Source organism: Gymnoscopelus braueri (genome assembly GCF_963280865.1).
Source record: "Gymnoscopelus braueri genome assembly, chromosome: 16".
Lineage (NCBI taxonomy): Eukaryota > Metazoa > Chordata > Actinopteri > Myctophiformes > Myctophidae > Gymnoscopelus > Gymnoscopelus braueri.
In genome coordinates, this window is record NC_137616.1 from 6869797 (window position 1) to 6894504 (window position 24708).

The 24708-nt window shown below is 41.5% G+C and overlaps 1 protein-coding gene across 1 annotated transcript; it reads right to left on the reverse strand.

Annotated features, from left to right (window-relative positions):
- Positions 1-611: 611 nt before the first annotated feature.
- Positions 612-3024, reverse strand: LOC308103717 (thyroxine 5-deiodinase-like). The gene is made up of 2 exons (XM_080453846.1): positions 1753-3024; positions 612-1533 (listed from the first exon to the last, which is right to left on the reverse strand). The coding sequence occupies exon 1, from the start codon at positions 2726-2728 to the stop codon at positions 1880-1882; it is 849 nt and encodes a 282-aa protein (XP_080309972.1). The 5' UTR covers positions 2729-3024; the 3' UTR covers positions 612-1533; positions 1753-1879.
- Positions 3025-24708: the final 21684 nt, after the last annotated feature.

The following is a 24708-nucleotide window of genomic DNA, read 5'->3' on the forward strand; positions in this document are numbered from 1 at the left end:
TGTAACAGGCTATTTCTACAATAGGGTATACTTTTATGTAGGGTAAGTGATTTTCTTTGGTCAAAATAAGTGTTAAATAGCTCTATATGCTGATAGTACTAATTGCTATATAGAGTGTTTGTTCAGTAACAGGAGTCTCCATGTCTCTCCAGCTCTTCAATAAACAGAAAATGCATTATCAGGTCAGGATACCAATTTTATCCAATCAGGATAGAGAACTCAGACAGCCAGGATACAGATTAAACAAGTGAAAGTGGTGACACAAAGAAATGTTTTGAACAAATTGGAACTGGAACGCAAACAACAACAAAAAAGCTGATGAATGGGTAATCTCTCCTGATTGGCTGAAATTTTGTCCTGAAAATGTATTTTCTGTTTATTAAAGAGCTAGAGAGACGGGGAGACCCCTGTAACTGAACAAACACTCTAGCAATGATTACTATCAGAATATAGTGCTTTAACCTTTTAACAAATAACTTTTTGTTTTAAACAAAAAATATCACTTACAGACCATACCTTTTAAGTAAAAAAGATGTGAGTAGCCTTCTTCTTCCATCGCTGGGGGGAGTTCAGGAGTATTTATACCATCTCTGGAGGAGTCGAGATTAATTCAACAATGTTTGACATTTATTAAAAAACAAACAAACAAACAAAACAAAAAAAACATTTGTTCAATGAAATATACATCTTTATATAAGTAGTAGGCTACAGAGGGCGTTTGGCGGTTGATCGTGAAGGAGAATCCATCCCCCCAGTTTAACATCATCCATGCTCCAGTATAATTACATCAGTATCGGTTCTCTGGCTGCAACCTTTTAAAAACCGAACTTCACACTCACTGGAGTTAAAGACGTTTGTTAACCTGCACACACGCACGCACGCACGCACACAGTACACACACACACACACACACACACACACACACACACACACACACACACACACACACACACACACACACACACACACACACACAGTATAAAAATAAAGTGATCACAAATTAAATATAACCGATATAGAAGTGAAATTCTGCACAGTTTGAAATGACTCTATAATAATAAGCCCATCATCATCATCATCATCATCATCATCATCATCATCATCATCAGAGAGTAATGGCACACGAGCACATGATGACAGCCTTTAAAAATGACTGGTATTTATACATTTTGACATATTAATGAATATAAAATACAATAAAATAAAAAGGTGTCGTCTTGACACTTAGTTCATATAGCAGCATCTGGAACAGTTTTTTTTGCCACTGAAGCATGAAACGGGCCATGCTGCAGGCAGCTAAAAAAAAAAAGAATATCGATCTGGGTTTTTATTCTAAAAAAAATAGATCAAGGATTTTAGGAATATTTTTTTTAAAACAGTGGTTCTCAACCAGTGGTCCGAGGACCACCAGTGGTCCTTGGGGGGTTACCAGGCAGGGGCTCCCCTGCGAAATGAGTTAACATCGCGTCACAATCATTTTAACCACTTGGCTTTGGCTATTCAAGAATAGCAGATATACAAGCTCATAGCGAGCTTGTAGATCTGCTATTTTTGAAAAATCTTGAAAATGCGTGCATATATATATATATATATATATATATATATATATATATATATATATATATATATATATATATATATTATATATATATATATATATATATATATATATATTATTATATATATATATATATATATATATATATATATATATATATATATATATATATATATATATATATAAAAAGCAACATTTTTTAACTCAAATCTTCAGATGGGGGTCCGCAGCCAAATGTTTATCAATTTAGGGGTCCTTGGCATGAAAAAGGTTGAAAACCACTGCTTTAAAAAAAAAACATTCCTAAAATCCTAGCTCTATCTAGACATGGAGAACGGCCGTCTGCGAGCCGCTCAGATCGTTCCTGTATCGCTCCAGCCAGTCTCTGAGCTCGGAGATCCGGTAGCCCTCGGGCCCGCGACCCCCCTGGTAGACCACCGTCTCGTCCCGCAACACGTACAGCCGCTCGAAGTAGGCTCCGTACGCGGCGTTGGACGGGTTGTCCATGGCGTCCACCACCACCCTGCTCCCGGGAACCTCGGACAGCATCAGCCGCGCGGCGCTCAGCCGGTCCTCCAGGCAGCGGTGCCGCGGGATCTGGTGCGGCGCGTCCGAGCTCACCCACCCGTCCGACGGGTGCGCCTCCTCGATGTACACCAGCAGGGAGTCCGCGATGTCCGCGTACTGGCCCGCGACGCGCCGGAACGCCTGGAGGCGCGTCATGAACGGCGGTCAGGAGGAGCTGCCGAAGTTGAGGATCAAGGGTCTCCTCCCCTTGATGCAGTCCAGGATCCGGACCCGTCTCCGCGGGTCGTGCACCAGCACCACCTCGGTGTTGGGCGCCGCGCCGCCGAGCCGCGCCGCCTTGAACAGGTCCAGCTTCTGGCCGTACCACACGGCGCGGAGCGACTCCAGTGTGAACATCCTGTTGGAGTCCGACACGCACACCGGAGGGTCGTCCGGCTCCGGACGGCTGCTGCTGCTGCCGCCGCCCCCCGCCGCCTGACCGCCGTCACCCTGACCGCCACCACCCTCGCTCATCCTCAGCAGCATCTTCCTCCGGATGCACAGGAAGTCCAGGAGCCACAGCATGGTGGCCGCCAGGAGGAACCGGGGCAGGAGCATCAGGCACAGGGCCGCCTGGATCAGGACGCCGCCGGAGTCGTGCATCACTTCACTTCACTGGATGATGGGAACGAACGGGATGAATGATGCCTCACTGCCTGGCTATGTAGCAGAGTGGCTCGCACAGTCTGATGAGTTAAAAAATCTGATATATCCTCCACTTTAAAGAAAAAATCCCTTTAGTCTTGCGGTTAAGAAGATGTAGGCTTTCAAAGTGGGAGACCCCGGTTCGTATCCCGTGCGTATACACCTGCTGCCTGGCTGCTGCCCGCCTGCCGGCTGGGAGAGAGGGAGAGAGCGTTGCTTATGATAGGAGACAAGTGGATCCGTCGCCTCCTTTCTTTTACCCATTGGAGAAAAACTCTCGTGACGCCGAGAGGTGCTCTTTTTATATGAATCAGAGGAGGAGGAGGAGGAGGAGGGGAGGAGGTACAGATACACGCCTGTTCCGGAGCACCGCACCGCCCCGCCCACTCACATGGTGGGGATTTACCTCCCGTCAACTCTCTACTGGAGAGAGAGAGAGAGAGAGAGAGAGAAAAAGAGAGAGAGAGAGAGAGAAAAAGAGAGAGAGAGAGAGAGAAAAAAAAAAAGAGAGAGAGAGAGAGAGAGAGAGAGAGAGAGAGAGAGAGAGATTTCAATTCAAATACAAATACAATTTTATAAGATTTTTGGCAAACTGTTTAACCATAGTTTATATTCATAAACTTACTCAATGTTGTCAAAAGATTTACGTTTTTACTTTTATTAATATATTAATTTATTTATTCATCAGGGACAGTCCACATTAATCAGCATGTCAGTTTTCACATCAACGTAAGTGAGCCAGACTCAGAGTAAGCCAAACGCTAAATTTCATCTGTATAGTCCTTGAGCAGGCTGCTAAAAGGGGGGATATATCCATACAAAAACAGACATAAGTACAAAACAGGACAAGTAGACATACAGTTATATGGTCCACGACTGCTGCTATTGGATGATTGAATACGCTATAGCGTAGCATAATTACATATTAATTGAAGGCTATTTAAACACTTTGGGGCATGTTAGTTAGTTGGACAGAGTTGTGTTGGAATGGAATACACCTACAACAATCCCTATTGATATCCTAGTAGCCTCAGTGGTGGAAAAAGTACTCACATGTTTTACTTAAGTAAAAGTATCAATACTGCAATGTAGAAATAATCTGTTACAAGTAAAAGTCCGGAATAAAACATGTACTGGTATCAAAATGTACTTAAAGTACCAAAAGTAAAAGTACTCATTGTGCAGAATGAGCCATTTCAGAAGTTTTCAAATGTATCATTTTTTGTTGTTGAAAATAGCAGATCTACAAGCCCACAATGTGTTGCATCACGACCCATTGTGAGCTTGTAGACACTATTTTCAAATGGCCGAAATGTATATAAGGCTGAAGTGGGTAATGTATGTTTTGTAATAATAATCAAAATCTAAAAAGTAACTAGTAACTAAAGTTTTCAAATAAATGTAGTGGAGTAAAAGTACAATATTTGGATCCGAGATGTAGTGGAGTAGAGGTAAAAGTATTGGATAGGATAGGATAAGGATAATTCCTTTTAACAGGACGTTCATGAAAGTCCTTGTGGGCTTGTTTCCAATGAGGGCCTGTGAGCAATTAGGGGTTAAGAGTCTTGCAGGGACAAATTTCATTTCATCGACTCATATGCTGGCGTGGCCTAGAATCGTACCTGTGGCAACCAGGACCTCTGGCTCCGTAGGAGGGCTCACTAACCACTCAGCTATGGCCGCCCCCAATTGGAAATTGGAAATACTCAACTAAAGTACAAATACCTCAAAATTGTACTTAAATACAGTACTTAAGTAAACGTACTTAGTTACTTTCCACCACTGAGTAGCCTACAGCTGCTGACTGACTCAGTTCAACTAAACTTTGTGGGAAGTGAACCTATGACCATGTGAAGTCACTAGACGGCGCTCCACGCTTACACACAGATGACAAACGGATCACACTGATGTCCAAAACACTCCGGTCAGCTCAGGTCACTCACTGCGCTGCTCGGACTTCTCTGCGTGCGTGTGGTGTGTGCGTGTATCATCTTTTCTAACATGTAAATGCGACTGGTTTCATTCCCTTCTTATAAATATAGCCTACCAGCAGTGGTGTAAAGTAACTAAGTAGGCTACATTTACTCAAGTACACTTTTGAGGTATTTTTTTTAACTTTACTGGAGTATTTCCAATTTTCAATACTTTTACTTCTACTCCACTACATCTGAGAGGCAAATGTTACACTTTTACTCCACTATATGAAAACTTTAGTTACTTTGTAGATTTGGATTATTATTACGAAACATACATTAAACCACTTCAGCCCTATATACATTTTGGCCATTTGAAAATAGCAGATCTACAAACTTGTAGATCTGCTATTTTCGAAATATTTTTATACATTTTAAACGTTTGAAAACTTGTGGATCCATTGGACACTCAGGTTAATGAGTATAGGCTACTTTCTACTTTTGGTAAGTACATTTTGATACCAATACGTTTGTACTTTTACTCAAGTACATTTTTAATTCCGAACTTTTACTTGTAACAGAGTATTTCTATACATTACAGTTGATACTTTTATTTAAGTTTAAAAAAAAATTGAGTACTTTTCCCACCACTGCCTACCAGTGGTGTATTCGGAGTCCAAACAACAGCGTTGGTTGATATTTATATATGTGGGTTAATGATGACAACATTATTAAATTATGACAACCGTATTAAAATATTTGATTGATTATAGCCGTGTATAGCCGTGTTAACAAAGCCAGTGCTCAGTGCGAGGGTGATCCAATTGGCTGGCCTCAGTGTCATCATCATTATGCGGTGCAGCCGGTGCCATTGTCACTAAATGAACTGCTCAATGGAACAAGGCAAGTTAACATTTTTAATGGATTCACTTTTATGTTTACGTCGGTTATAGGGCTTTGTATACATATAGAAATGTAAGACCACACGTTTATTATCAGTCAATATTTATGTAGAGAATATTGTGTATATATATTGATTGATTGATTGGTTATACATGGGGTCAGTCACAGGCCATGTGCGTCATTACGCACGAAGTGCGCAGCAAACGTCAAAGGCGCGCTTCATTTAACGTGTCATCTTCTGTCATGTCTTTAAAGTCTCTTCGCCACAAAATAGCCGATCTACAAGCTCACAGGTTAAGGTTAGGGACGGTGCGTTGTGAGTCACAACGCATCACAACCTGAAGTGTTGTGAGCATGTAGATTGGCTATTTTTGGCTAATGATCCCCATATGAATGCTGGGGTTCAAAGTGGTCAATAAAAGTATCTGAAAATGAGTTACTAAAGAAGCCAGGTTGTGCCATAGTCTAGCCTATTAAATGTAATAATGATCAGTAACACTTGCTGCCTCCTTGAAAGAGCAGAGAGCTTTGAAAACATTAATGTACATCAATGCATTACATTACTAAGTATACAACCCAGGTAATATGATTGTGAAATGGGTCATTCTGCTTAATGAGTAGCCTACTTTTATGTTTGAGACTGTAAGTAGGCCAATATTTTGATGCCTCAAGTAAAATGTTTAATGCACACTCTACATCCACATACATCTGGCTATTCATTAATTAAGCCAAAAATCTGTAAAAGTTTTCACCTATAATGAATGACATGGCCTCATAAGGGATTTCAGGGTTAATGTGGATGAAGCTCTTTGATCTGCCTTGTTGTTGAAATGTGCTATAAAAATACATGTGCCTTGTTGGTAGGCTACCCCCAGTTTCAATTGTTGAAGGTTCCATTTTGTTTTGTCACCACAAGCAAGCCATTTCCTTGTCTGAACATCACCAACCTCAAGTCTAATTTATACTCTGTCTTAGACGGTGTCCCTTGCTGAAAATAACTGATCTACAAGCTCACAGCATGTGAGCTTGTAGTTAAGTTCTTATCGGCAAGCGACTCCTGGCCCTGGGCTTCCCAAACAAGCCCTATTAAAAAAGTGCAATTAGCGAATTTACAAGCTCACAAGAGATCGCATTGTGACACATGAGCTTGTAGATCTGCTATTGTAAAACATTTTAAAAACATTTTCCTTTTTTTTTTCTTTTTTTCTTTTTCCTGATACTTTTCTGATATTTGTTTTATTTCTGAAAACTGTAAAAATAAATAAACGGAAAAAAATAGTAAAAAACAACAGTTACGTTACAGGATATCTCGTGGCCCATAAAACCGGGTCCGTGGCCCAAAACGGGCCCCGACCCCATGTTTAGTAAACACTGGAGAAGCCTGTAAATTAGACTTCATGGTTTGTGATTGTTTCACCATGCAGGTCCCAGTGGATGCTGCGATGTGAAGTTGGACACCGCTGTCTGTCATTGTGTTTATGACCTTGCATAAAGCAGAAATGTCTCCATGTGCTGCTTGTTCACCAGAGAACCTCTCTGTGGTGGTGGTGAGTGTCGTTTTCTCTGGCTTTTGTCTTGTTTTCCTGGTATCATTATCCCACTAACGTCAGCCTGACTTGAGCATGGTTCAGGGCCACAAATCACCTAATAAGCTTGTCTTGAGTAAATAATATTCAGCGACAAACAAGCAACCTTCCTTTCTGTTTCCTAGATGCATAATTTGACCTTTCCTAAGGTCAGCATGGCTTTAGCCTCAGCTTATGACCCCCCCCATAAATCCCCTTAAAGGAGGAGTTCACCCAAAAAATGACTTATTTTCTATCAATTACACACCCCATGAAGCCTTGATTTCATGGATTTATTTTTGTTTTTGTGGCATTCCTAAGACAATAATTTGATGACCGTGTGTATTTCCGGTAGGAGACACAAATAATCTACTTTGTGTCTCCTACCGGATACATTAGCCGGTAGGAGACGGGAATCAAATTATTAGCTTAAGAATGCGACAAAAACAAAAAATAATCCATGGATTCAAGGCTTCATAGGGTGTGCAATTGATAGAAAATAAGCCATTTTTTGGGTGAACCCTCCTTTAAAGGACCTCAGTCAGTCAGTCAGTCAGTCAGTCAGTCAGTCAGTCAGTCAGTCAGTCAGTCAGTCAATCAATCAATCAATCAATATTAATATAATTGGTCCTTACTAATGCTCATTAGACTACTCTGTGTTTGAGAGTTGGGCTATATGGTCAGTTCAGAAAGCTGCCTACCAATGACCTCATCAGTGGGGATTCCATGATAATGGAAACTACAGACTTGCTCTTCCTGGAAAGTTATCACGCTGAAATAGAAGCCATTGTTCTTGCAATAATAATAAAAAGGTTGAAATCTTGTTTGATATTACCACTGATGATGTCATAGGTAGGCAGGTTTCTAAACTGTCCACAGCCCTCCTCTGAGACACAGAGTGAGTAGACAGAAATATAGCCGATCTACAAGATCACAACATCTCACAACATGACGCGTCGATTGGCTATTTTCGGCAAAGATATTAGGGGTGTACAGGGGGAATAGGAGGGGGCCTAGTATAGACCACTGGGGGGCTATAGGGTTTCAGTCGGGGGTCTTCAACGTATTTCAGGCCAAGGACCCCCTAGCTGAGAGACAGATGAAGCAGGGACCCCACACTACATATTGTATAAAATTGTGTTCATAGACTTGTTGGACAGCACTATCATTGTGTAACCGTTGTGTTGGATTCATGTTAATGTGTATTTTCAGACAGTTAACCACTTAATACTTGTACTTGGTCTGCTCTTTTTTCCCCCCTATACCAAACCTCTTTGCCGAAAATCGCTGATCTACAAGCTCACAACGCCTCCCAGCACGAGGCGTAGATCAGCTATTTCCGGCTAAAGTTCTCCTCTGAATAGGAATGCTAGGGTTCAACAGGGTTAATGTAAAAAGAAAAAAGAAATCCTATCACACAAAGATTTGGCGGCCCACCCTGTAGTAACTCTGAGGACCCCGCCTTGCGGTCCCGGACCCCCTGTTGAAGTAGCCTGGTTTAAGTGGTTGAGAAGCTTGACTTGAGTAAATATTTTCAGTGACAAACAACCAGTTCAGTTCCCTCTGTGATCAATCTTACTTTCTAGTTTCCTGGAAGCGTTTGACCTTTCTTATAAGGCCAGTGTGAGCTGAGCCTCAGGGCGGTGGTTCAAGAGGTCCTGCAGAGAAGTCTAAATTCTCCAAACCACTGTTTCCCAAACAGTGGGTCACGGACCAATTTGTATTGGTCGTGAGTGAATACCCCTTTATATCTTGTTTCCTACACTTTGATTTTAATTATTATTATTTCGTAGAACGTAAAAAAAGAAAGAAATTCCATAAATTAGAACACGCATTTTTAAGAAGTAGTGAAAATAGCCAATCTACACGCTCACAACACGTCGCATTGCGAAAAATGTCAGAGACATGGAGATCCTCTTATCACCCGAGATATGCGTTTACACATCATCCAAGAACATCATCATTTGAGAACCACTCAACCACACCACGCCAAATTGATATGTACTGTATTAGGCCACGGACCCCCATCTGAAAATATTCTGTGCCAGGGACCCCCATAAGAGAAGACTTGTCAAGATTGTTTACATTTTTTTAAATAGCCGATCTATAAGCTCACAATTCGACACGTCGTGAGCTTGTGGATAGACAAACATTTAGTAAATGTTTAAACTCTTCCTGAGAACCCCCACTTTGAGAACCTCGAGGTCACACATGTTACACTCATTCAGGTCTGCTTCTGTTTTTGGAGCAAGAACAAACAAAAGTTAGAAACCAGATTAGCAGACACAATATAGTATAGCCTGCAAGGTTCCTGTTCACATTAACAGTGAATGGATGAATGGCTTAGTGGGCAATCAAAATATTCATAAAAAATACAGGGTCGGACACTTCAAATCATCAGGTTTTTGTAATTACACTAATTATATGTACTCAAGTACCGTACAAGTTTGAGGTACTTTTACTTTACTTTTCTTTTTTTTTAAAAATACTTTATAACTCCACTATATCTCAGCACATTAAGTGAATTGAGATTGATCCTTCGACGAGGCTCCAAGCCAGCCACCTTTCCTAGAAAACCCACAACGACCTCCTGGACGTGCACACCCCACTCCCTCATTTCTAAAACCCTCTCGTTTTCAAAACCTCAGATCCCACAACGACTGCTATATAGCTTTCAAATTCTCCACATTCACACTGACAATTAATGAAACGCTGGTGGCCTAACTCCTAGAATCTTTTGCCAGGGAATTTTGTTGCTGAAATAAACTGCTGGAACCTTACTTTCATTAGCCGCTGCTCAGAGCTTTGGCATGGGCACTCGCCTCGGGTCACACTGGGACATCCCAGAATAGGAAAAACAGCCCTGACAAGAGCCGAAGCAAGGCAGTAAGCTCCAGCCAAAAAAACCCATTGGTACACTAGGCTACTACTAGCCTGGGAACTTCTACATCAGGGGTTCCCAAACCTTTTTCAGCACGAGAACCAAAGGAGAAATTTGGTGTCTCTCCCCGGGACACAAAAAAACCCCATTATGAATTAATCACTTAAGTCCCATTTGCATAGTTTTGGAAATGGCAAATCTACAAGCTCACAACAGCTTTTGAAAATGTTAGAATATTTCTGAACATTTCGTCTTTTTCGTTTTTCTGAAACTCTTTTGAAAAATGTTTGCATTTTCATTCATTTAGATTTTTCTTGAAATAAATAAATAAATGATAAACTAAATCAGGGGTCTTCAACGTTTTCAGGCCAAGGACGCCCTAGCTGAGAGAGAGATGAAGCAGGGACCCCCTCTACAGTATATTGTATACAATTGTGTTTCAGGTTAAATTCTTTTTTTTTACTTGGTCTGCTCTTTTTTCGCTCTACACCAAACCTCTTTGCCGAAAATAGCCGATCTACAAGCTTGTAGATCTGCTATTTTTTGGTTAAGTTCTCTTCAGAATAGGGATGCAAGGGTTCAAGTGGTTAATGTAAAAAAAAAAGATTTGGCGGCCCCCCTGTAGTAACTCTGAGGACCCCCTAGGGGTCACGGACCCCCTGTTGAAGACCCCTGAACTAAATAATACAGAATAAATGAAAAATAGGCCTAAACTCACCGCTATGTTTTTGCACTGCTGGACTGTTTCATAGTTTTGTATCTTTCATTCGTTTTAATTTTATTTTGTTTTTGTAATTTTTGTATCAATTCAGTTTGGTTTCAGTTATTTTTCAGAGAGGAGAGATGACTCATACTGGATACAGGACAAACAAGTGAAATTGGAAGTAATGAAACAAATCAGACACAATAAATGGAACTGGAGCGCTAGAATTGAAGTTTTTACATTATCTTTGTGGAGTTCTCTCTCCATCTTCTTTCGTGTATCATCAGATGGCCTGGTACAACGTCGAAGATGCCAGCTTCTGCCAAGTGGTAATTATATGTTTAGCAGTCTGCTCAGCAGTGGTGTATAGTAACTAAGTACATGTACTCAAGTAGCCGACTGTACTTCAGTACAATTATGACGTATTTTTACTTTACTGGAGTATTTCCAATTTTCAGTACTTTTACTTCTATTCCACTACATCTCAGAGGCAAATATTGTACTTTTAATCCTCTACAATTATTTGAATACTTAACCACTTCAGCCATGGCTATTTGAAAATAGCAGATCTACAAGCTCACAACGCGTCGCTTTGCGTGAGTGAGCTTGTAGATCTGCTATTTTCAAATGATTTTTATACATTTGGAAACTGAAATGGGATATTGTGCATAATGAATACTTTTACTTTTAGTACTTAAGTATATTTTGACGCCAATACTTTTGTACTTTTACTCAGGTAAATGTTTAATTCCGGACTTTTACTTGTAACAGAGTACTTCTACATTGCGGTATTGATACTTTTACTTAAGTAAAAAATGTGAGTACTTTTTCCCACCACTGTCATTAGATGGCCAGCTCAGTGTCATGTGGCCATGCCCATGTCTCTGCATGGTACCACGTCGAAGATGCCAGCTTCAGCCAAGTGGTAATTAAATGTTTGGCAGTCTGCTCAGACTCGCCACACTCACATCTTGCCTGGCAAGCCCCACTTATTCATGGATGATTTGAAGTGGCCGACCCAGTACACAGGTGGTTCAGCAGGGTCCATTGCCCACGTGGTGTAGGTCTTCACCTTTTGACGGCATCTCCCGGATCTCAGATGTAGTGATGGATACGTGTGGGCCCGCTGCCGACACGTTGTGAGCTTGTAGATCTGCTATTTTCGGCACATAACTGAGTATAAATCAGACATTTCAAAAACATCACAGCCGGCCAAAATACAGTTTAGCAGACTAAATCAACTGTAGATTTTGTCGGCTAAAATCCGATGGTACTTACAGTCAACTAAAACTAGACTAAAACTAAAACATTTCAGATGACTAAAATGTGACTAAAACTAAATGTAATTTTTATCAAATCATAATTTGCTGTCAAAATCAACACTGTTCCAAGATGCCACCAGCCATGCGTTAATAGACCGGTCCTCCTGGATATAACGGAGCATCTTTTGTGCAGCCTTATTGTAGGGATTGTGGGATTATCTCTCCAAAATGTATTTTGTATTTATTAAAGAGCTGGAGAGAGAGAGACGGGGAGACCGCGGTTACTGAATAAACACTCTATAGCAATGATCACTATTGGAATATAGAGCTTCAATGTTTCAACCAAAAAACCTTTTAACCAAAGAATCTCACACTACCTACACTAAGTTCAGAGTATGTATTTCAATACAAACACAGCACTTTTGTTGAGGCATTTGACTCACAGTAATGTAGACATCCCAGTCTCATAAACATTATTGCCTCCTCATGCTTCTTAGGACCAGCTCAGTGGGCTTGTGGTTAGAGTGTCTGCCCTGAGACTGGGAGGTCGGGGTTCGATCCCCGGCCAGGTCATACCAAAGACTCTAATAATGGGACCCAGTGCCTCCCTGCTTGGCACTCAGCATCAAGCGTCGGTTTGGGGTAAATCCCTGCGACATACTAGCGTCATGTTCAGGGGGTGTACTTGTACATCAAGCTGCCTCACGCTAAAGAAACAGGAGATAGGCTCCTGCCCTATGGGCCTCGGTGCTCTGCATTGTTTGTGCTTGACAAATCATACAAAAAAACTGTTCACGCCGGTAGTTTTAGTCAACTACAATGTGCATATACTTGCATGCTGTGCACACAAACATTGTGCACACTCATTCCAGGCACTTAACAGGGTCGTCAGGTGTGCACAGTTGTGTATAGTCTTAACACAGCGCACGTTAATGTCGCACGTCGCAGCGGTGTTGACTATTCATGGACGAAAACACCGCCCCTGTCCCTTATGTTTCGTCAAGCATTTGGAGGAGGCTTGCGGTTACCAAGCAACCCCTCCTGAAGTCCCACTCCGGGCTAATCCCACCCGGGGCCTGGCTGTGTCTGCGTGAAGCCTCTGCAGCTCTCTGATGCATCACCTTGGATCACCAGCCATCCTTTTGTCCGAGGAGGAGAACGGCACCGACTCAAAGAGCATGGCACATCAGTAGACTGCAGGCAGTGGGGGCTTTTCGGCAGGTGTCTAATCCATCTGAAACATTTTCAATGTCAAGGACCCCCGGACTGATATGTGTTTGGGTCGTGCCCCCCCCCCCCCTTGGACAGATTTTGTGCCCGAGAGACCACCATAAGAGAAGATTTGTCAACGTTTTAAAAAATGTATCACTCTACAAGATCACAACACGTCGCAAGGTGTTGTGAGCTTGTAGAGCTTGTAGATCGGCTATTTTTGAGTTGCCAAAAATATAGAACAGGATTTAAGTGTTTAAACTGTTCCTCATTTTGCTCTGGACCCCCTGGAACCCTCTCAAGGACCCCTGGGGTCCCCGAATCCCACTTTTAGAACCAGCGGTCTATCGAATCAAACCAAACACTCAGGGCCATGATAATAAGCAATCAGTGTGTTTATTAACTACTTTAAACCGGTTGTCGCTATTTGGGGCACAAGTGAAAAATTTCTAAATAGATTTTCTAAAAGCAGGTCTACATCTTCAGAAAAATCATCTCTATTCAATAAATGTAAAAATCATTTTATCGCCAAAAGACATTCCTGAAGGAGCTTTTCAGTACCTTTTTCTTTGCTCTATTTTTGCCCTCATTTAGTATTCCATATCCTATATGAATTATGCATAAGTTTGATCCTTCAGAATTTAGGTAATCCAAGAGAATGCACAGCACACCAAATGCGCCATGAAGAAAACAACAAGCCAGTGACTCCCTGGATGCACATGTTGGGTTATGGAGGGCATTTGTTTTGTTTCACTTAACGTTACTGCATTCATTTAGTGAGGCTCTGATTGGAGTTTGGTGTGTGATGTTGCACCTCGTCTGAGTTGCGTGCCCTGTGTCAAGCCAGCTTTCAGTGAGTGCATGTCTGAAGACCAGACTTAGGATGTAAAAGGTACGCTCCAAAAAGAGATTATCCAAACAAAAGAAAAGCATAATTTGGGGGGAAGTGGTTCTTTAAATAGTTAAAAAAAACAGTGAATATAGGGCATAGCAGTGGCGGCCATTTTCTGGTTCCACTTCAAAATACTCAATGCATTTTTCCCATTGACATTTCCAAAAATATATATATCAATTCATTTAAGCCTAGAATCAAGCCATCCAGGGTCCTGGTGAATCATGACCATACATTTTTTTTTTTCTGTGATTTTATTTTATTTTATATTTAATTATATAATATGCTATATTTAATAAATACCCTTTGTTTTGCCGTTTTCAAAAACGTTTTTTTCACAGAATCAAACGTTTTATGGTCATGATTCACCAGGACCCTGGATGGCTTGATTCTAGGCTTAAATGAATTGATATACTGTAAATATTTTTGGAAATGTCAATGGGAAAAATGCATTGAGTATTTTGAAGTGGAACCAGAAAATGGCCGCCACTGCTATGCCCTATAGTAGATGGGATCAGTTTTACCCTCCATTCCCAGATTTGTACTTCTCATAAATTCAAGGTTCAAGGTGGTCTTGATTTTTACATCTTGTGTACAAGTACATAAGCGTAAAATTTTGTTCGACTCCTCAGACATTGTAGCAGCATTAGTAATACTAATAAAAGATAATTATAAAGCAAACACCCATGAAAAGAATAAAAACGAAAAGGGAATTATTACGAAGGGAACAGTTTGTACCCTTCATGTCCTAGTGCTTAGGTTGTCCTAGTGCTTAAGATGCCTGTATAAAGTTACAGTTTGTCTTCAGTGATTGTGGCTGACCCGCTGCCTCTCATGACTTCTCAGCCTCCAAAAAGCTGAAGAGATAAAGCCGTTACAAACTGCGCCAGCCGAATGCAGTTCCGATACGTGACAATAAACCACAAAGCACAGACCCATTATCTGTAATTGAGTTCTAGTGAGGCTACTAATGTGACCTTGATTTTGTCCCAGCATCGAAAGCCCGTCCATCTCACTTCTTGGCTGGGCCTTTTGTTTGTGTGCTTTTGCTCCTCTCTCCAGTGATGATGGAAGAAGTACACACATTAACACCACAAAAGTAGAAATACTCTAGTAAAAATCTGGTATTCAAAATTTACTCTGTGAACCCAGGTCAACACAGAACACACCAGTGGTGGAAAAAGTACTAAACATTTTTACTTAGGGTAGGGTAAGTGATATTTTTGGGTTAAAACAAGAAGTATTTTGTTAAAAGGTTAAAGCACTATATTCTGATAGTAATCATTGCTATAGACTAGAGTGTTTGTTCAGTAAGTCTCCCCGTCTCTCCAGCTCTTTAATAAACAGAAAATACATTTTCCGGTAGGTGTCAAAATCTCAGCCAATCAGGAGAAAGTACCCATTTTTAAGCTTCATTTTTATAGTGTTCCAGTTCCAATTTTGCCTGCTCATTTCTTGGTGTCATCACTTCCAATTTCACTTGTTTAATCTATATCCTGATTGAGTTCTCTATCCTGATTGGATAAAATTGGAAATGAAACTGAAACTGAAACCAAAATGCATTTTCTGTTTAATAAAGAGCTGGAGAGACAAGGAGACTCCTTTTACTGAACAAACACTCTATAGCAATGAGTACTATCAGAATATAGAGCTATTTAACACTTATTTTAACCAAAGAAAATCACTTACCCTACCTTTAAGTAAAAGTATCAATACTGCAATATAGAAATACTCTGTTACAAGTAAAAGTGCTGAATTCAAAATGTACTTAAGTAAACGTACAAAAGTATTGGCATCAAAGTGTACTTAAAGTATCAAAAGTTAAGTACTGACTCATTGTGCAGAATGTCCCATTTCACAAGTTTTCAGAATGTGTAAAAATATTTTGAAAATAGCAGATCTACAAGCTCACAACGCGTCGCGATGCGAGCCGTTGTGAGCTTGTAGATCGTCTATTTTCAAATAGTTGAAGTACATACAGTATAGGGCTTAAGTGGTTACATGTATGTTTTGTATGGATAATCAAAATCTACAAAGTAACTAGTAACTAAGCTGTAAAATAATTGTAGAGAAGTAAAAGTACATGTGCCTCTGAGATGTAGTGGAGTAGAAGTAAAAGAATAGAAATTTGGAAATACTACAGTAAAGTTAAAATAAAATAAAACGTAACTTACTGTATAAGTACTAGTACTTGAGTAAATGTACTTACAGTAGTTACTTTCCACCAGCTGCCTGCGGCCCCCAAAGGACAATTTTGGTGGAGCTCATGATGCTCTCTGTCATCATGACACCACAGCGGGGAGTTTTCTCCGGACCCGTCTTCTCAGAAAGGATTTTATTTATCTGGGCCACTCCAATACTGTAACCTAAAAGGAAAATAAATCTTTTCAAAAAAGGAAATGCAACAGAGGCCAACCGCAGAGCGACGGCTCGCATGTTGTTGCTATTACCTTGGACGGATCAGACAAGCTTTTTAATGTCTGAATGCAGACCCCCCTCACACACACATACTTCTCAATGCCATAATCATATGAGCTAGCCATTCATTTCAACATGAATGCTTTTTTTTATTTTCACCACACTTGAACCCTAGCGTCCCTATTCTGGGGGCAAACATCCGGCAGAAATACCAGATCTACAAGGTCACAATGCAACGTACAATGTAGATCAGCTATTTTCTGGCGAAGATATTTAGTGCAGAGTGAAAACAGGATAACGTTAAAATATGGAGATAAGAGGTTTCTGCCCGACAGCAACGATTTGCTGTGTGTGACACGAGAGCTACCATCCATCCATCCATCCATCCATCCATCCATCCATCCATCCATCTTCAACCGCTTATCCGGAGTCGGGTCGCGGGGGCAAGAGTTTCAGCAGAGAGCTCCAGACTTCCCTCTCCTGCAACATTAGCCACTTCATCCTGGGAGATCCTGAGGCGATCCCAGGCCAGTGTGGAGATGTAATCCCCCCATCTGGACCTTGGTCTGCCACGGGCTCTCCTCTCTGTGGAACATGCAGCGAGCACAACTACCGTTAAGTGTAAATCAGGCTCAGGCCCGATTTATATTTTGTACCGTGATGAATGTTGAATGTTGGATGTGACACGCTGTGGAATTGTAGGTCTGCTATTTATGTCGTATGACGAAGCATAAATAAGGCATTAAAGGCCCTGACAGATAGAACGGGCCAGACGCCACGCTTCAACAAATGCCTCCATTGTTTGTTTTTAACGACTGAAGTCAAACTCGAGGCGTCAAGTGGATGCTTCAAAACCTGTTGGTGTGTCTTTCAGAGCAACGTTCTCAATGTGCGGCACGCCGGCACAGAAAATATAAATGGCATCCATCCAAGCATTGACAAGTTCAAACTTGTGTTGTAGCGGTTGTATATGTTTGTGTTTGTGAGAGAGATGGTGAGTGACACACAGCAAAGGTCGTCGGGAACGGGATTCGAACCCGCGACACGCTGCATTAGCAGCCTAGGTGCCCCGACCGCTACACCAGCCGTCCGGGCCACAAGTCCGTTTTTTTATTAGATAGATAAAGGTATGCACATATATCCTGCAAAAATAATAGGTTTGTCTGTGAAACTGCTGTACAGTGCTTCAAAAATTGTGGATGAGGAGAACGACGTAGAAAAGTACCCTGTTCTATATGATGGCGGAACATAAAGAGACACCCACCTTTGATGGATGCTTTCTATCCATCAAAGCCTCAAGGATGGTGAGGTTTTTCAGTGCTGTTAGTTTGTCCAGCACTTTGGTCCCAAATAAGATTTAAAAAAAAAATCCTGCCTAGGGGCCACTTTAGTCTTGTAATGTGTTATCCAGACACACAAGGGAACAACATACGAGTTGGAATGTTCAGTGTTGTTTTTGTTGACAGTTTGAGTCCATTTGGCACCATTAGAGTTTATAAGAAAGTACCACGTGGATTCTTTATAGGAGTAGTTCACCCAGAAAATGACTTATTTTCCATCAATTACACACCCCATGAAGCAGTGAACTCATGGAGATTTTTTTGTCAAGCCAATAATTTGATTATCGGCAGAAAGATAAAGCCGACAATACACCCAGTCATCAAATTATTGGCTTAGGAATGCGACAAAAACAAAACAATCTCCATGAATTCAATGCTTCATGGGGTGCGTAATTGATAGAAAATAAGTAATTTTTTGGGTGAACTATTCCTTTAAGGAACATTTAGAAATGGCTCCATATTCAATCTTTAGAGGCCATATTTGAAACTAAGCTATACCTTTTATATATCGTTGCTGTCCGACAGAGACCAGCTAGCTCCATTTAGACGCTTTTGCATTATTTCCCCATAAATCAGGGCCATTGAACACCCTTTATGTCTGTGTGTTGGTAAAAAAAATATTGAACCAATGAAAAGCATTAAAAAGCACCTCTGACAAAACCAGCTAACTCCATTGGATCCTCAAACTTTCTGCTAAACCAGCTAACTCCACCGGAGTTAGCTGGTTTGCTGACTCCAGGCTCCACCCCCTTTTGACCTCCAACCTCATTGTGAGCTTGGAGGTCCATTCAGCTGTTCTTATCAATGATGAACAAAACCTCCTAACTCCACTTTTTTTCATTTCCTGAACAATTTACATTTTGGAGTTAGCTGGTTTCTGCCGGACAGCAGAGTTATATCAGTTCATGTGCAATATGTTACAGTATTAATTGTTTTAATAGGAATTGTTGCTTCAGCATTCTGTGTGCAAATATACATTTGAATAAAATAATCGATTTTGAAAATAATCTTTTCTTCATTTTTGAAATACGATAGCAAACATAACAAAAATAGCATATTTGCAAGCGTGTTGTGAGCTTGCATATCTGCAATTTTGCATGTAGATCGGCTATTTTAGCTCAACACCATTTTACGACGTACTGTAGTATAAAATAAGGCTTAATCAATTGGTTAGGAAAACAATAAAAGAAATTAAGGTCAACTCGTTATATTAAAAATAATAATAAAACACTTCTCAATTGTTTGATTAATTGAAAAGGTAATCAATCGAATAATCCCCCCAAAAGTATCAATAGTTGCAGCCCTACCTATCTGCTGACAAGATGATTTATTCTACTGAAAATGGAACCTTGTCCAGGAGGCCCCACTGGTGTTACTGTAGTTCACACGCAAAATAGAAAATATTAGAGCTTTGCAACTCTTACAAAAGCCCTCTCGACTCCTGGCACAGAAAGCTGACATGCAGATTTCTTTGCTGGCCCAATGTCAAGGATGGAAAGAAAGCCAGTGGTTGTAAAAGAGGTACGTTCTCCATTGGGCCACTGCCAACATTATGGCGTCCATCCAACATTATGACCTCCATCCAACATTATGGCCTTCATCCACAGCAGGTCTACTGCCCAATTTAGCATTCAAAGATTGTGGAAGAGATCGGCTGGCTTGAGAGTACATGACACTAACGTATAGCACAGTCTGGCAGGGCGAATGTTAAAAAGTCAACGGGACATGTTATTAGAAAGCCGACAGCAGTTGTTAATGACTTCAACGTGTTTTCTTTTATGTTGAGTCACAAGAGCCCACTTCAATGCGCTCACACCTGAAGAGGTTCATGAAATTGCTTGATCCTTAAAAACACCTCTCCAGGATTATGATCCTTTTGATGCTAAACTTGTAAAAGAACCCCAGGGGTCTGTACATGCCTCCCCCCTACACTAAATCTCTTGGTCCTGTCATCTCTGGCAAGAAGGCAGGCGCATCCAATCAATAAATCTGTCATCTCTGTTCGCAGGCTCTCCTATCACTGTTATGCTGATGACACTCAACTGTTTTTCTCCTTTTCCCCTCTCTGCCACACAGGTTGATATTGCCGCATGCCTGACTGACATCTCACAGTGGATGTCTTTCCCACTACCTCAAGCTGAACGCAGACAAGACTGAGCTTCTCTTCTTTCCCAGGTAAGTCCTGCCCCATGCAGGATCTCACTATTTCCATTTTTATAACTGGTGGCTTCTGTTCCAACTGCCAAGAGCCTGGGTGTTGTCCTACCTAGACAGTAAGCTGTTCTTTAAGGCACACATTGTAGCATTCAGTCAATTCTGTAGGCTTTACACTCAAGCCCCCAGAACCGAGAGGGAGCAATGAAGCGCATTGGACATGCTGGCCGTTCATAGGTACTGCAGCTTATCGCGGCTGGGGCCAGACACATGAACGAGCGAAAAAGGTTTCGACCAATGGGCTTGAGTCACGAGCTTGCGCACAGGGTTGCGCATGGAGGTGGCGCAAAATGCGTCACATAGACCCCAAATAGGCCCCGCCCGTCACATTTCCCAACCTGTAAGAAGGGTCGAAAAGGGAGCATGCGCTGGGTGAGCAACTCCATACAAGTGAATGAGTGGGGATTTCCGTGCCCTCTCTATTATTTTTAACTCACTTTACGACATCCTTACACTTTACGACATCCCACAGACCAGACCCTTCCTCACCAAGCTTGCTTTCCCAGCTCCTTATCCTGGCCTCAGTTATCTCCAGTCTTGACTTACTGGCCTTCCAGCATGCTCACTGAAGCCACTTTAAATTATCCACAATGCCAGAGCACACCATGGTTTTCAACCCTCCCCACTGTTTCCACAGTTCTCCCCCCTTTTCCTCCCTCCCTTCACTGGCTTCCAGTTGCTGCCCGCACACTGTAACTCAGCAATGCTGTTCGAGCCTTCCATAAAACACCCCGGCCAATGCTCCACACGTCCTATAGAAGTCACATCTTCAGACTCCACCTCAACCCCTAGCACTCTCTCTCCCCCTTTTGTCACCTTTTGATAGATGCTACTTTACTATGCAGATAATACAGAGCGTTGGTGACTTGTCCAGATGTTTTGTCATTGTCTCCGTCAGGTCGAAAGGCATGGCGAGAGAGTATGTTTTGCCCCTTGTCCGTCCGTTCGTGTGTGTGTGTGTCCGTCCGTGTGTCATTATGTCTGTGTACAGCTAATCTCCGGCACCGTTAGCTTGATCGCAGCGAAACTGTGCACACATACTCCCTGGATGCCACAGCAGAGCCTCTGCCCCAAATCTTCCCTATTATAGCACCACTAGGAGGCAGATTTTTGCATAACATTTCTTTTTTATATTACTCCTACAAATGTTCTCCAAACATCCCGCAAATCGGTACATATTATCTCTTTAGTCAAGTGATCAAGACGGATCCGTCCGATCCGTGAAATGTTTCACATTCCAGCCTGATTGGCGAATTCCCAACATTGCTGGCCCACAAAAACCTACCTGACCTGGCGGAAACCTGTGCTCCGAGGAGCACTTTTTCTAGTTTATATTTGTTTCGCTTGACCACAAATGTTACGATTGTTATTTAGATCCATTGTTCTCAAACTGGTGTCCGGGGATCCCCTTGGGGTCCTTGAGGGGGTTTCTGGAGGTCCCCAGCAAAATGAGTCAATAATCATAATTAGTTCAAATCGGTTTAACCAATTCAGTCGCTTCGAAGACAGGACTCATGGACACGCACCAGAACATTGCTGAATGAACATGCAGTCAGAACAAGTTATGGAGGTAGGTGAAGGTTGGAAAAGCTCTTCACTTTGAACTGAACCGACGGATTCCAACAAGTTAAGTTTTATTTGTGTGTTTTTTTTACAGGCTACACAACATTGAGTTCTTTGTGTGGTGAGCCAACTGGGGTATCTGTTTTACTTATGAGACTTACACAACACTTACTGGTGCACAGGCTCACACACACTCACGCACACACGCACACGCGCACGCACAAGCACAAGCACACACACTCACACACACACACACACACACACACACACACACACACACACACACACACACACACACACACACACACACACACACACACACACACACACACACACACACACTCAATAGCAGTCACACGTAACAACGCACGCGCGCACACGCACACACACACACACACACACACACACACACACACACACACACACACACACACACACACACACACACACACACACACACACACACACCCCAGTTTGTACAGCAGATGTGGTAAACAAAGCAGGCAAAAGCAAAACACTGAGTAAAACAACAGAGTTTTGTCACTGTGTACGAATAGTCATGTTGCTTGAGGAAAACGTCACGACTTCACGTGAATCACAGCTGTGACATTTTGACACATTTGACAGAGAGCAGTTGTCTGAAAGGCTGGCTCCGCTCCGAGTGACAGATTGTCAATATTGACGGTATTTACCTTTGTACCTGGAACTCTCTCCTGGCAGCAGCTTGCACGCTCTTCTAGGTTTGATGGACACAGTGCTGAGTCCTACATATCCATTTATACCATATTCTCACATCGTTGCTGTCGGACAGAAACCTTGTATCTTCTATCTATGTTTCAAATTGTTATTTTTTTTCTTAAATTAATGCCCTACTTTATCATACAGGGGTGTCGCCCTAAAGTAGTGAAAATAGCAGATCTACAATCTCGCAACGGCAATAAAAATGGAAGGGTTTTGGACATGAGGTTTCCATCCGACAGCGACGATATATTCTCTTAATCCCCCCCACCCCTCTCTCTCCATAGTCTCCACCATACTATAGATTTCCCCTTGAAGAGTGAATAAAACATCTCAGCCTGCTGTACTCCTATACCTTCACAGTAAAATAATCAATTACACAGAGAGTGTTCAAATAGAACCAGATGGACCCTTACGGGTGATTTTGCTTCCATTTGTACGTACATGCTCAGAGTAAAACGGGAGAGGACTTAACACTGAGATTTGACTGTGTTTGTCACCTTTTTCTCTGGGAACATTCAGACGCATGCCTCCAGTGTGTTTGCCATTGTTCTTCATTAGGCTGCTTTGCCACAGTCATGGATTATTCATAGGGCATCTTGTTGTTAAACCAACATGCTTCACAAAGTACAAACACATTTACACTTTAACAAGAGACACATTCTGAAACAGTGGTTCATTTCCCCCCAAATTAATATGTATTTGGCCAAGAAAGCCCCACCTGAAATGATTTTGTGCCAGGGACCCCCACTCAAGATTTGTGTTGTTTCAAATGTTTCAAAAATCTTCCACATTTGTCAAGTAAAATAAATAAATAGCAGTAGCCAATGTACTGTATATAGCATTAGTTCAGTTAGACACTTTCATCAGGAATAACCATTTATTGCAATGCTATTGCATTCAGTTTGGCGGTGTGACTCTGCTCCTACAGATTATCTGCGCAAGCAAGCATGAGACAGAATCTGAGATCACAAACACCCCCAGAAGCAGAGCATAAGATACAGAGTTATTGCATAACATGAACCCTTCAAGGGTTCATGTTATGGGTTCATCCTAAATTAATGTACAGATTCACTTACAATCCACAGAAACATAGAATCTACAGAACAAACATTTAAGTATTGAGCCCTTCAAAGGCATGAGTTAAGATACACATATATAACATCATACAACCACAGCATCATACATTTAATTTAGATGGCATAGGAGGTGGAGGGAGTTTTTATAGAGCACCGAAATCTCACGTAATTTATGCATCCTATCATGGGTGACATATTTTTTTGTCCCCATTCTGAATTCTCATAGATGTGTTTAATATTGCGGCATTTAAAAACTGTGTTCCAAAAATAAACAAATGAGCCTGGTGGCTTGACTCATACGGATATGAAGCATCAACTGAGAAAATGCTAACGTTACCGCCGCCGAATTAATTACGTTTTAGCCAGAAACAGACTGTATCAAATATGAGTGACTGACTATCGTAAACGATACAGAGCCACCTCCCTGACAATATCGCCGGGCCAATTTGTTTATTTTAGGAACACAATTCTTATATGAGACGATTCTAAGATGACCCAATGTTATTTTCCATAGAGAAAAACTTCTGTGACCCAGGGGATGAGCGAGTAACGTCAGGACTTCGGACCCCACTTTATAAAAACCTCAAACAGCACACTTACTGTAGTAACTTAGCATCGATAACTCATGTTTAGCCACACTGCTGCTAGAAGCTACTTCTTGTTTTACCACTTAAACTCCATATACTTAGTTGACCTCCAGGATCCTTTTTTTTTGCTATCTTCGCTGAAAATAGCTCACGTGAGGTTGTAGATCTGCTGTTTCACCCCAGAATTGTTCACCACCGCTTTTTGCAAAACATGTTTTTTTACTCCTATAGATTTTGTCCAAACATCACGCCAATCGGTACACATTAGCGCTATAGTCATGTGATCAAGACAGATCTGTCCGATTTTTCATATTCCATCCTGATTGGCCGTTTTTGAACAAAAATCCTCAAATCATGAACGATTGCCATAAAACATTGCTGGCCCACAATAAGCTACCTGCCCTGGCGGAGACCTCTGCTCCGAGGTGCACATTTTTCAAGTTTGCACATATTTCTCATCACCTAGAGAAAAATACTTCTGAACAGCTTTCATAATCCTTAATGTTAACTCTCAATATAGAATCTCACACAAATGTGTCGGGCTGTATTTTACTCTAAATCTTTGACGTTTTTTTTTTTTTTTGAATTTCATAACTGACGTTATCTCTGGGTTATCTGCAGGCACCCGGGCAATCGCCATAATGTGGGCATAACCTAACGGTACCTTT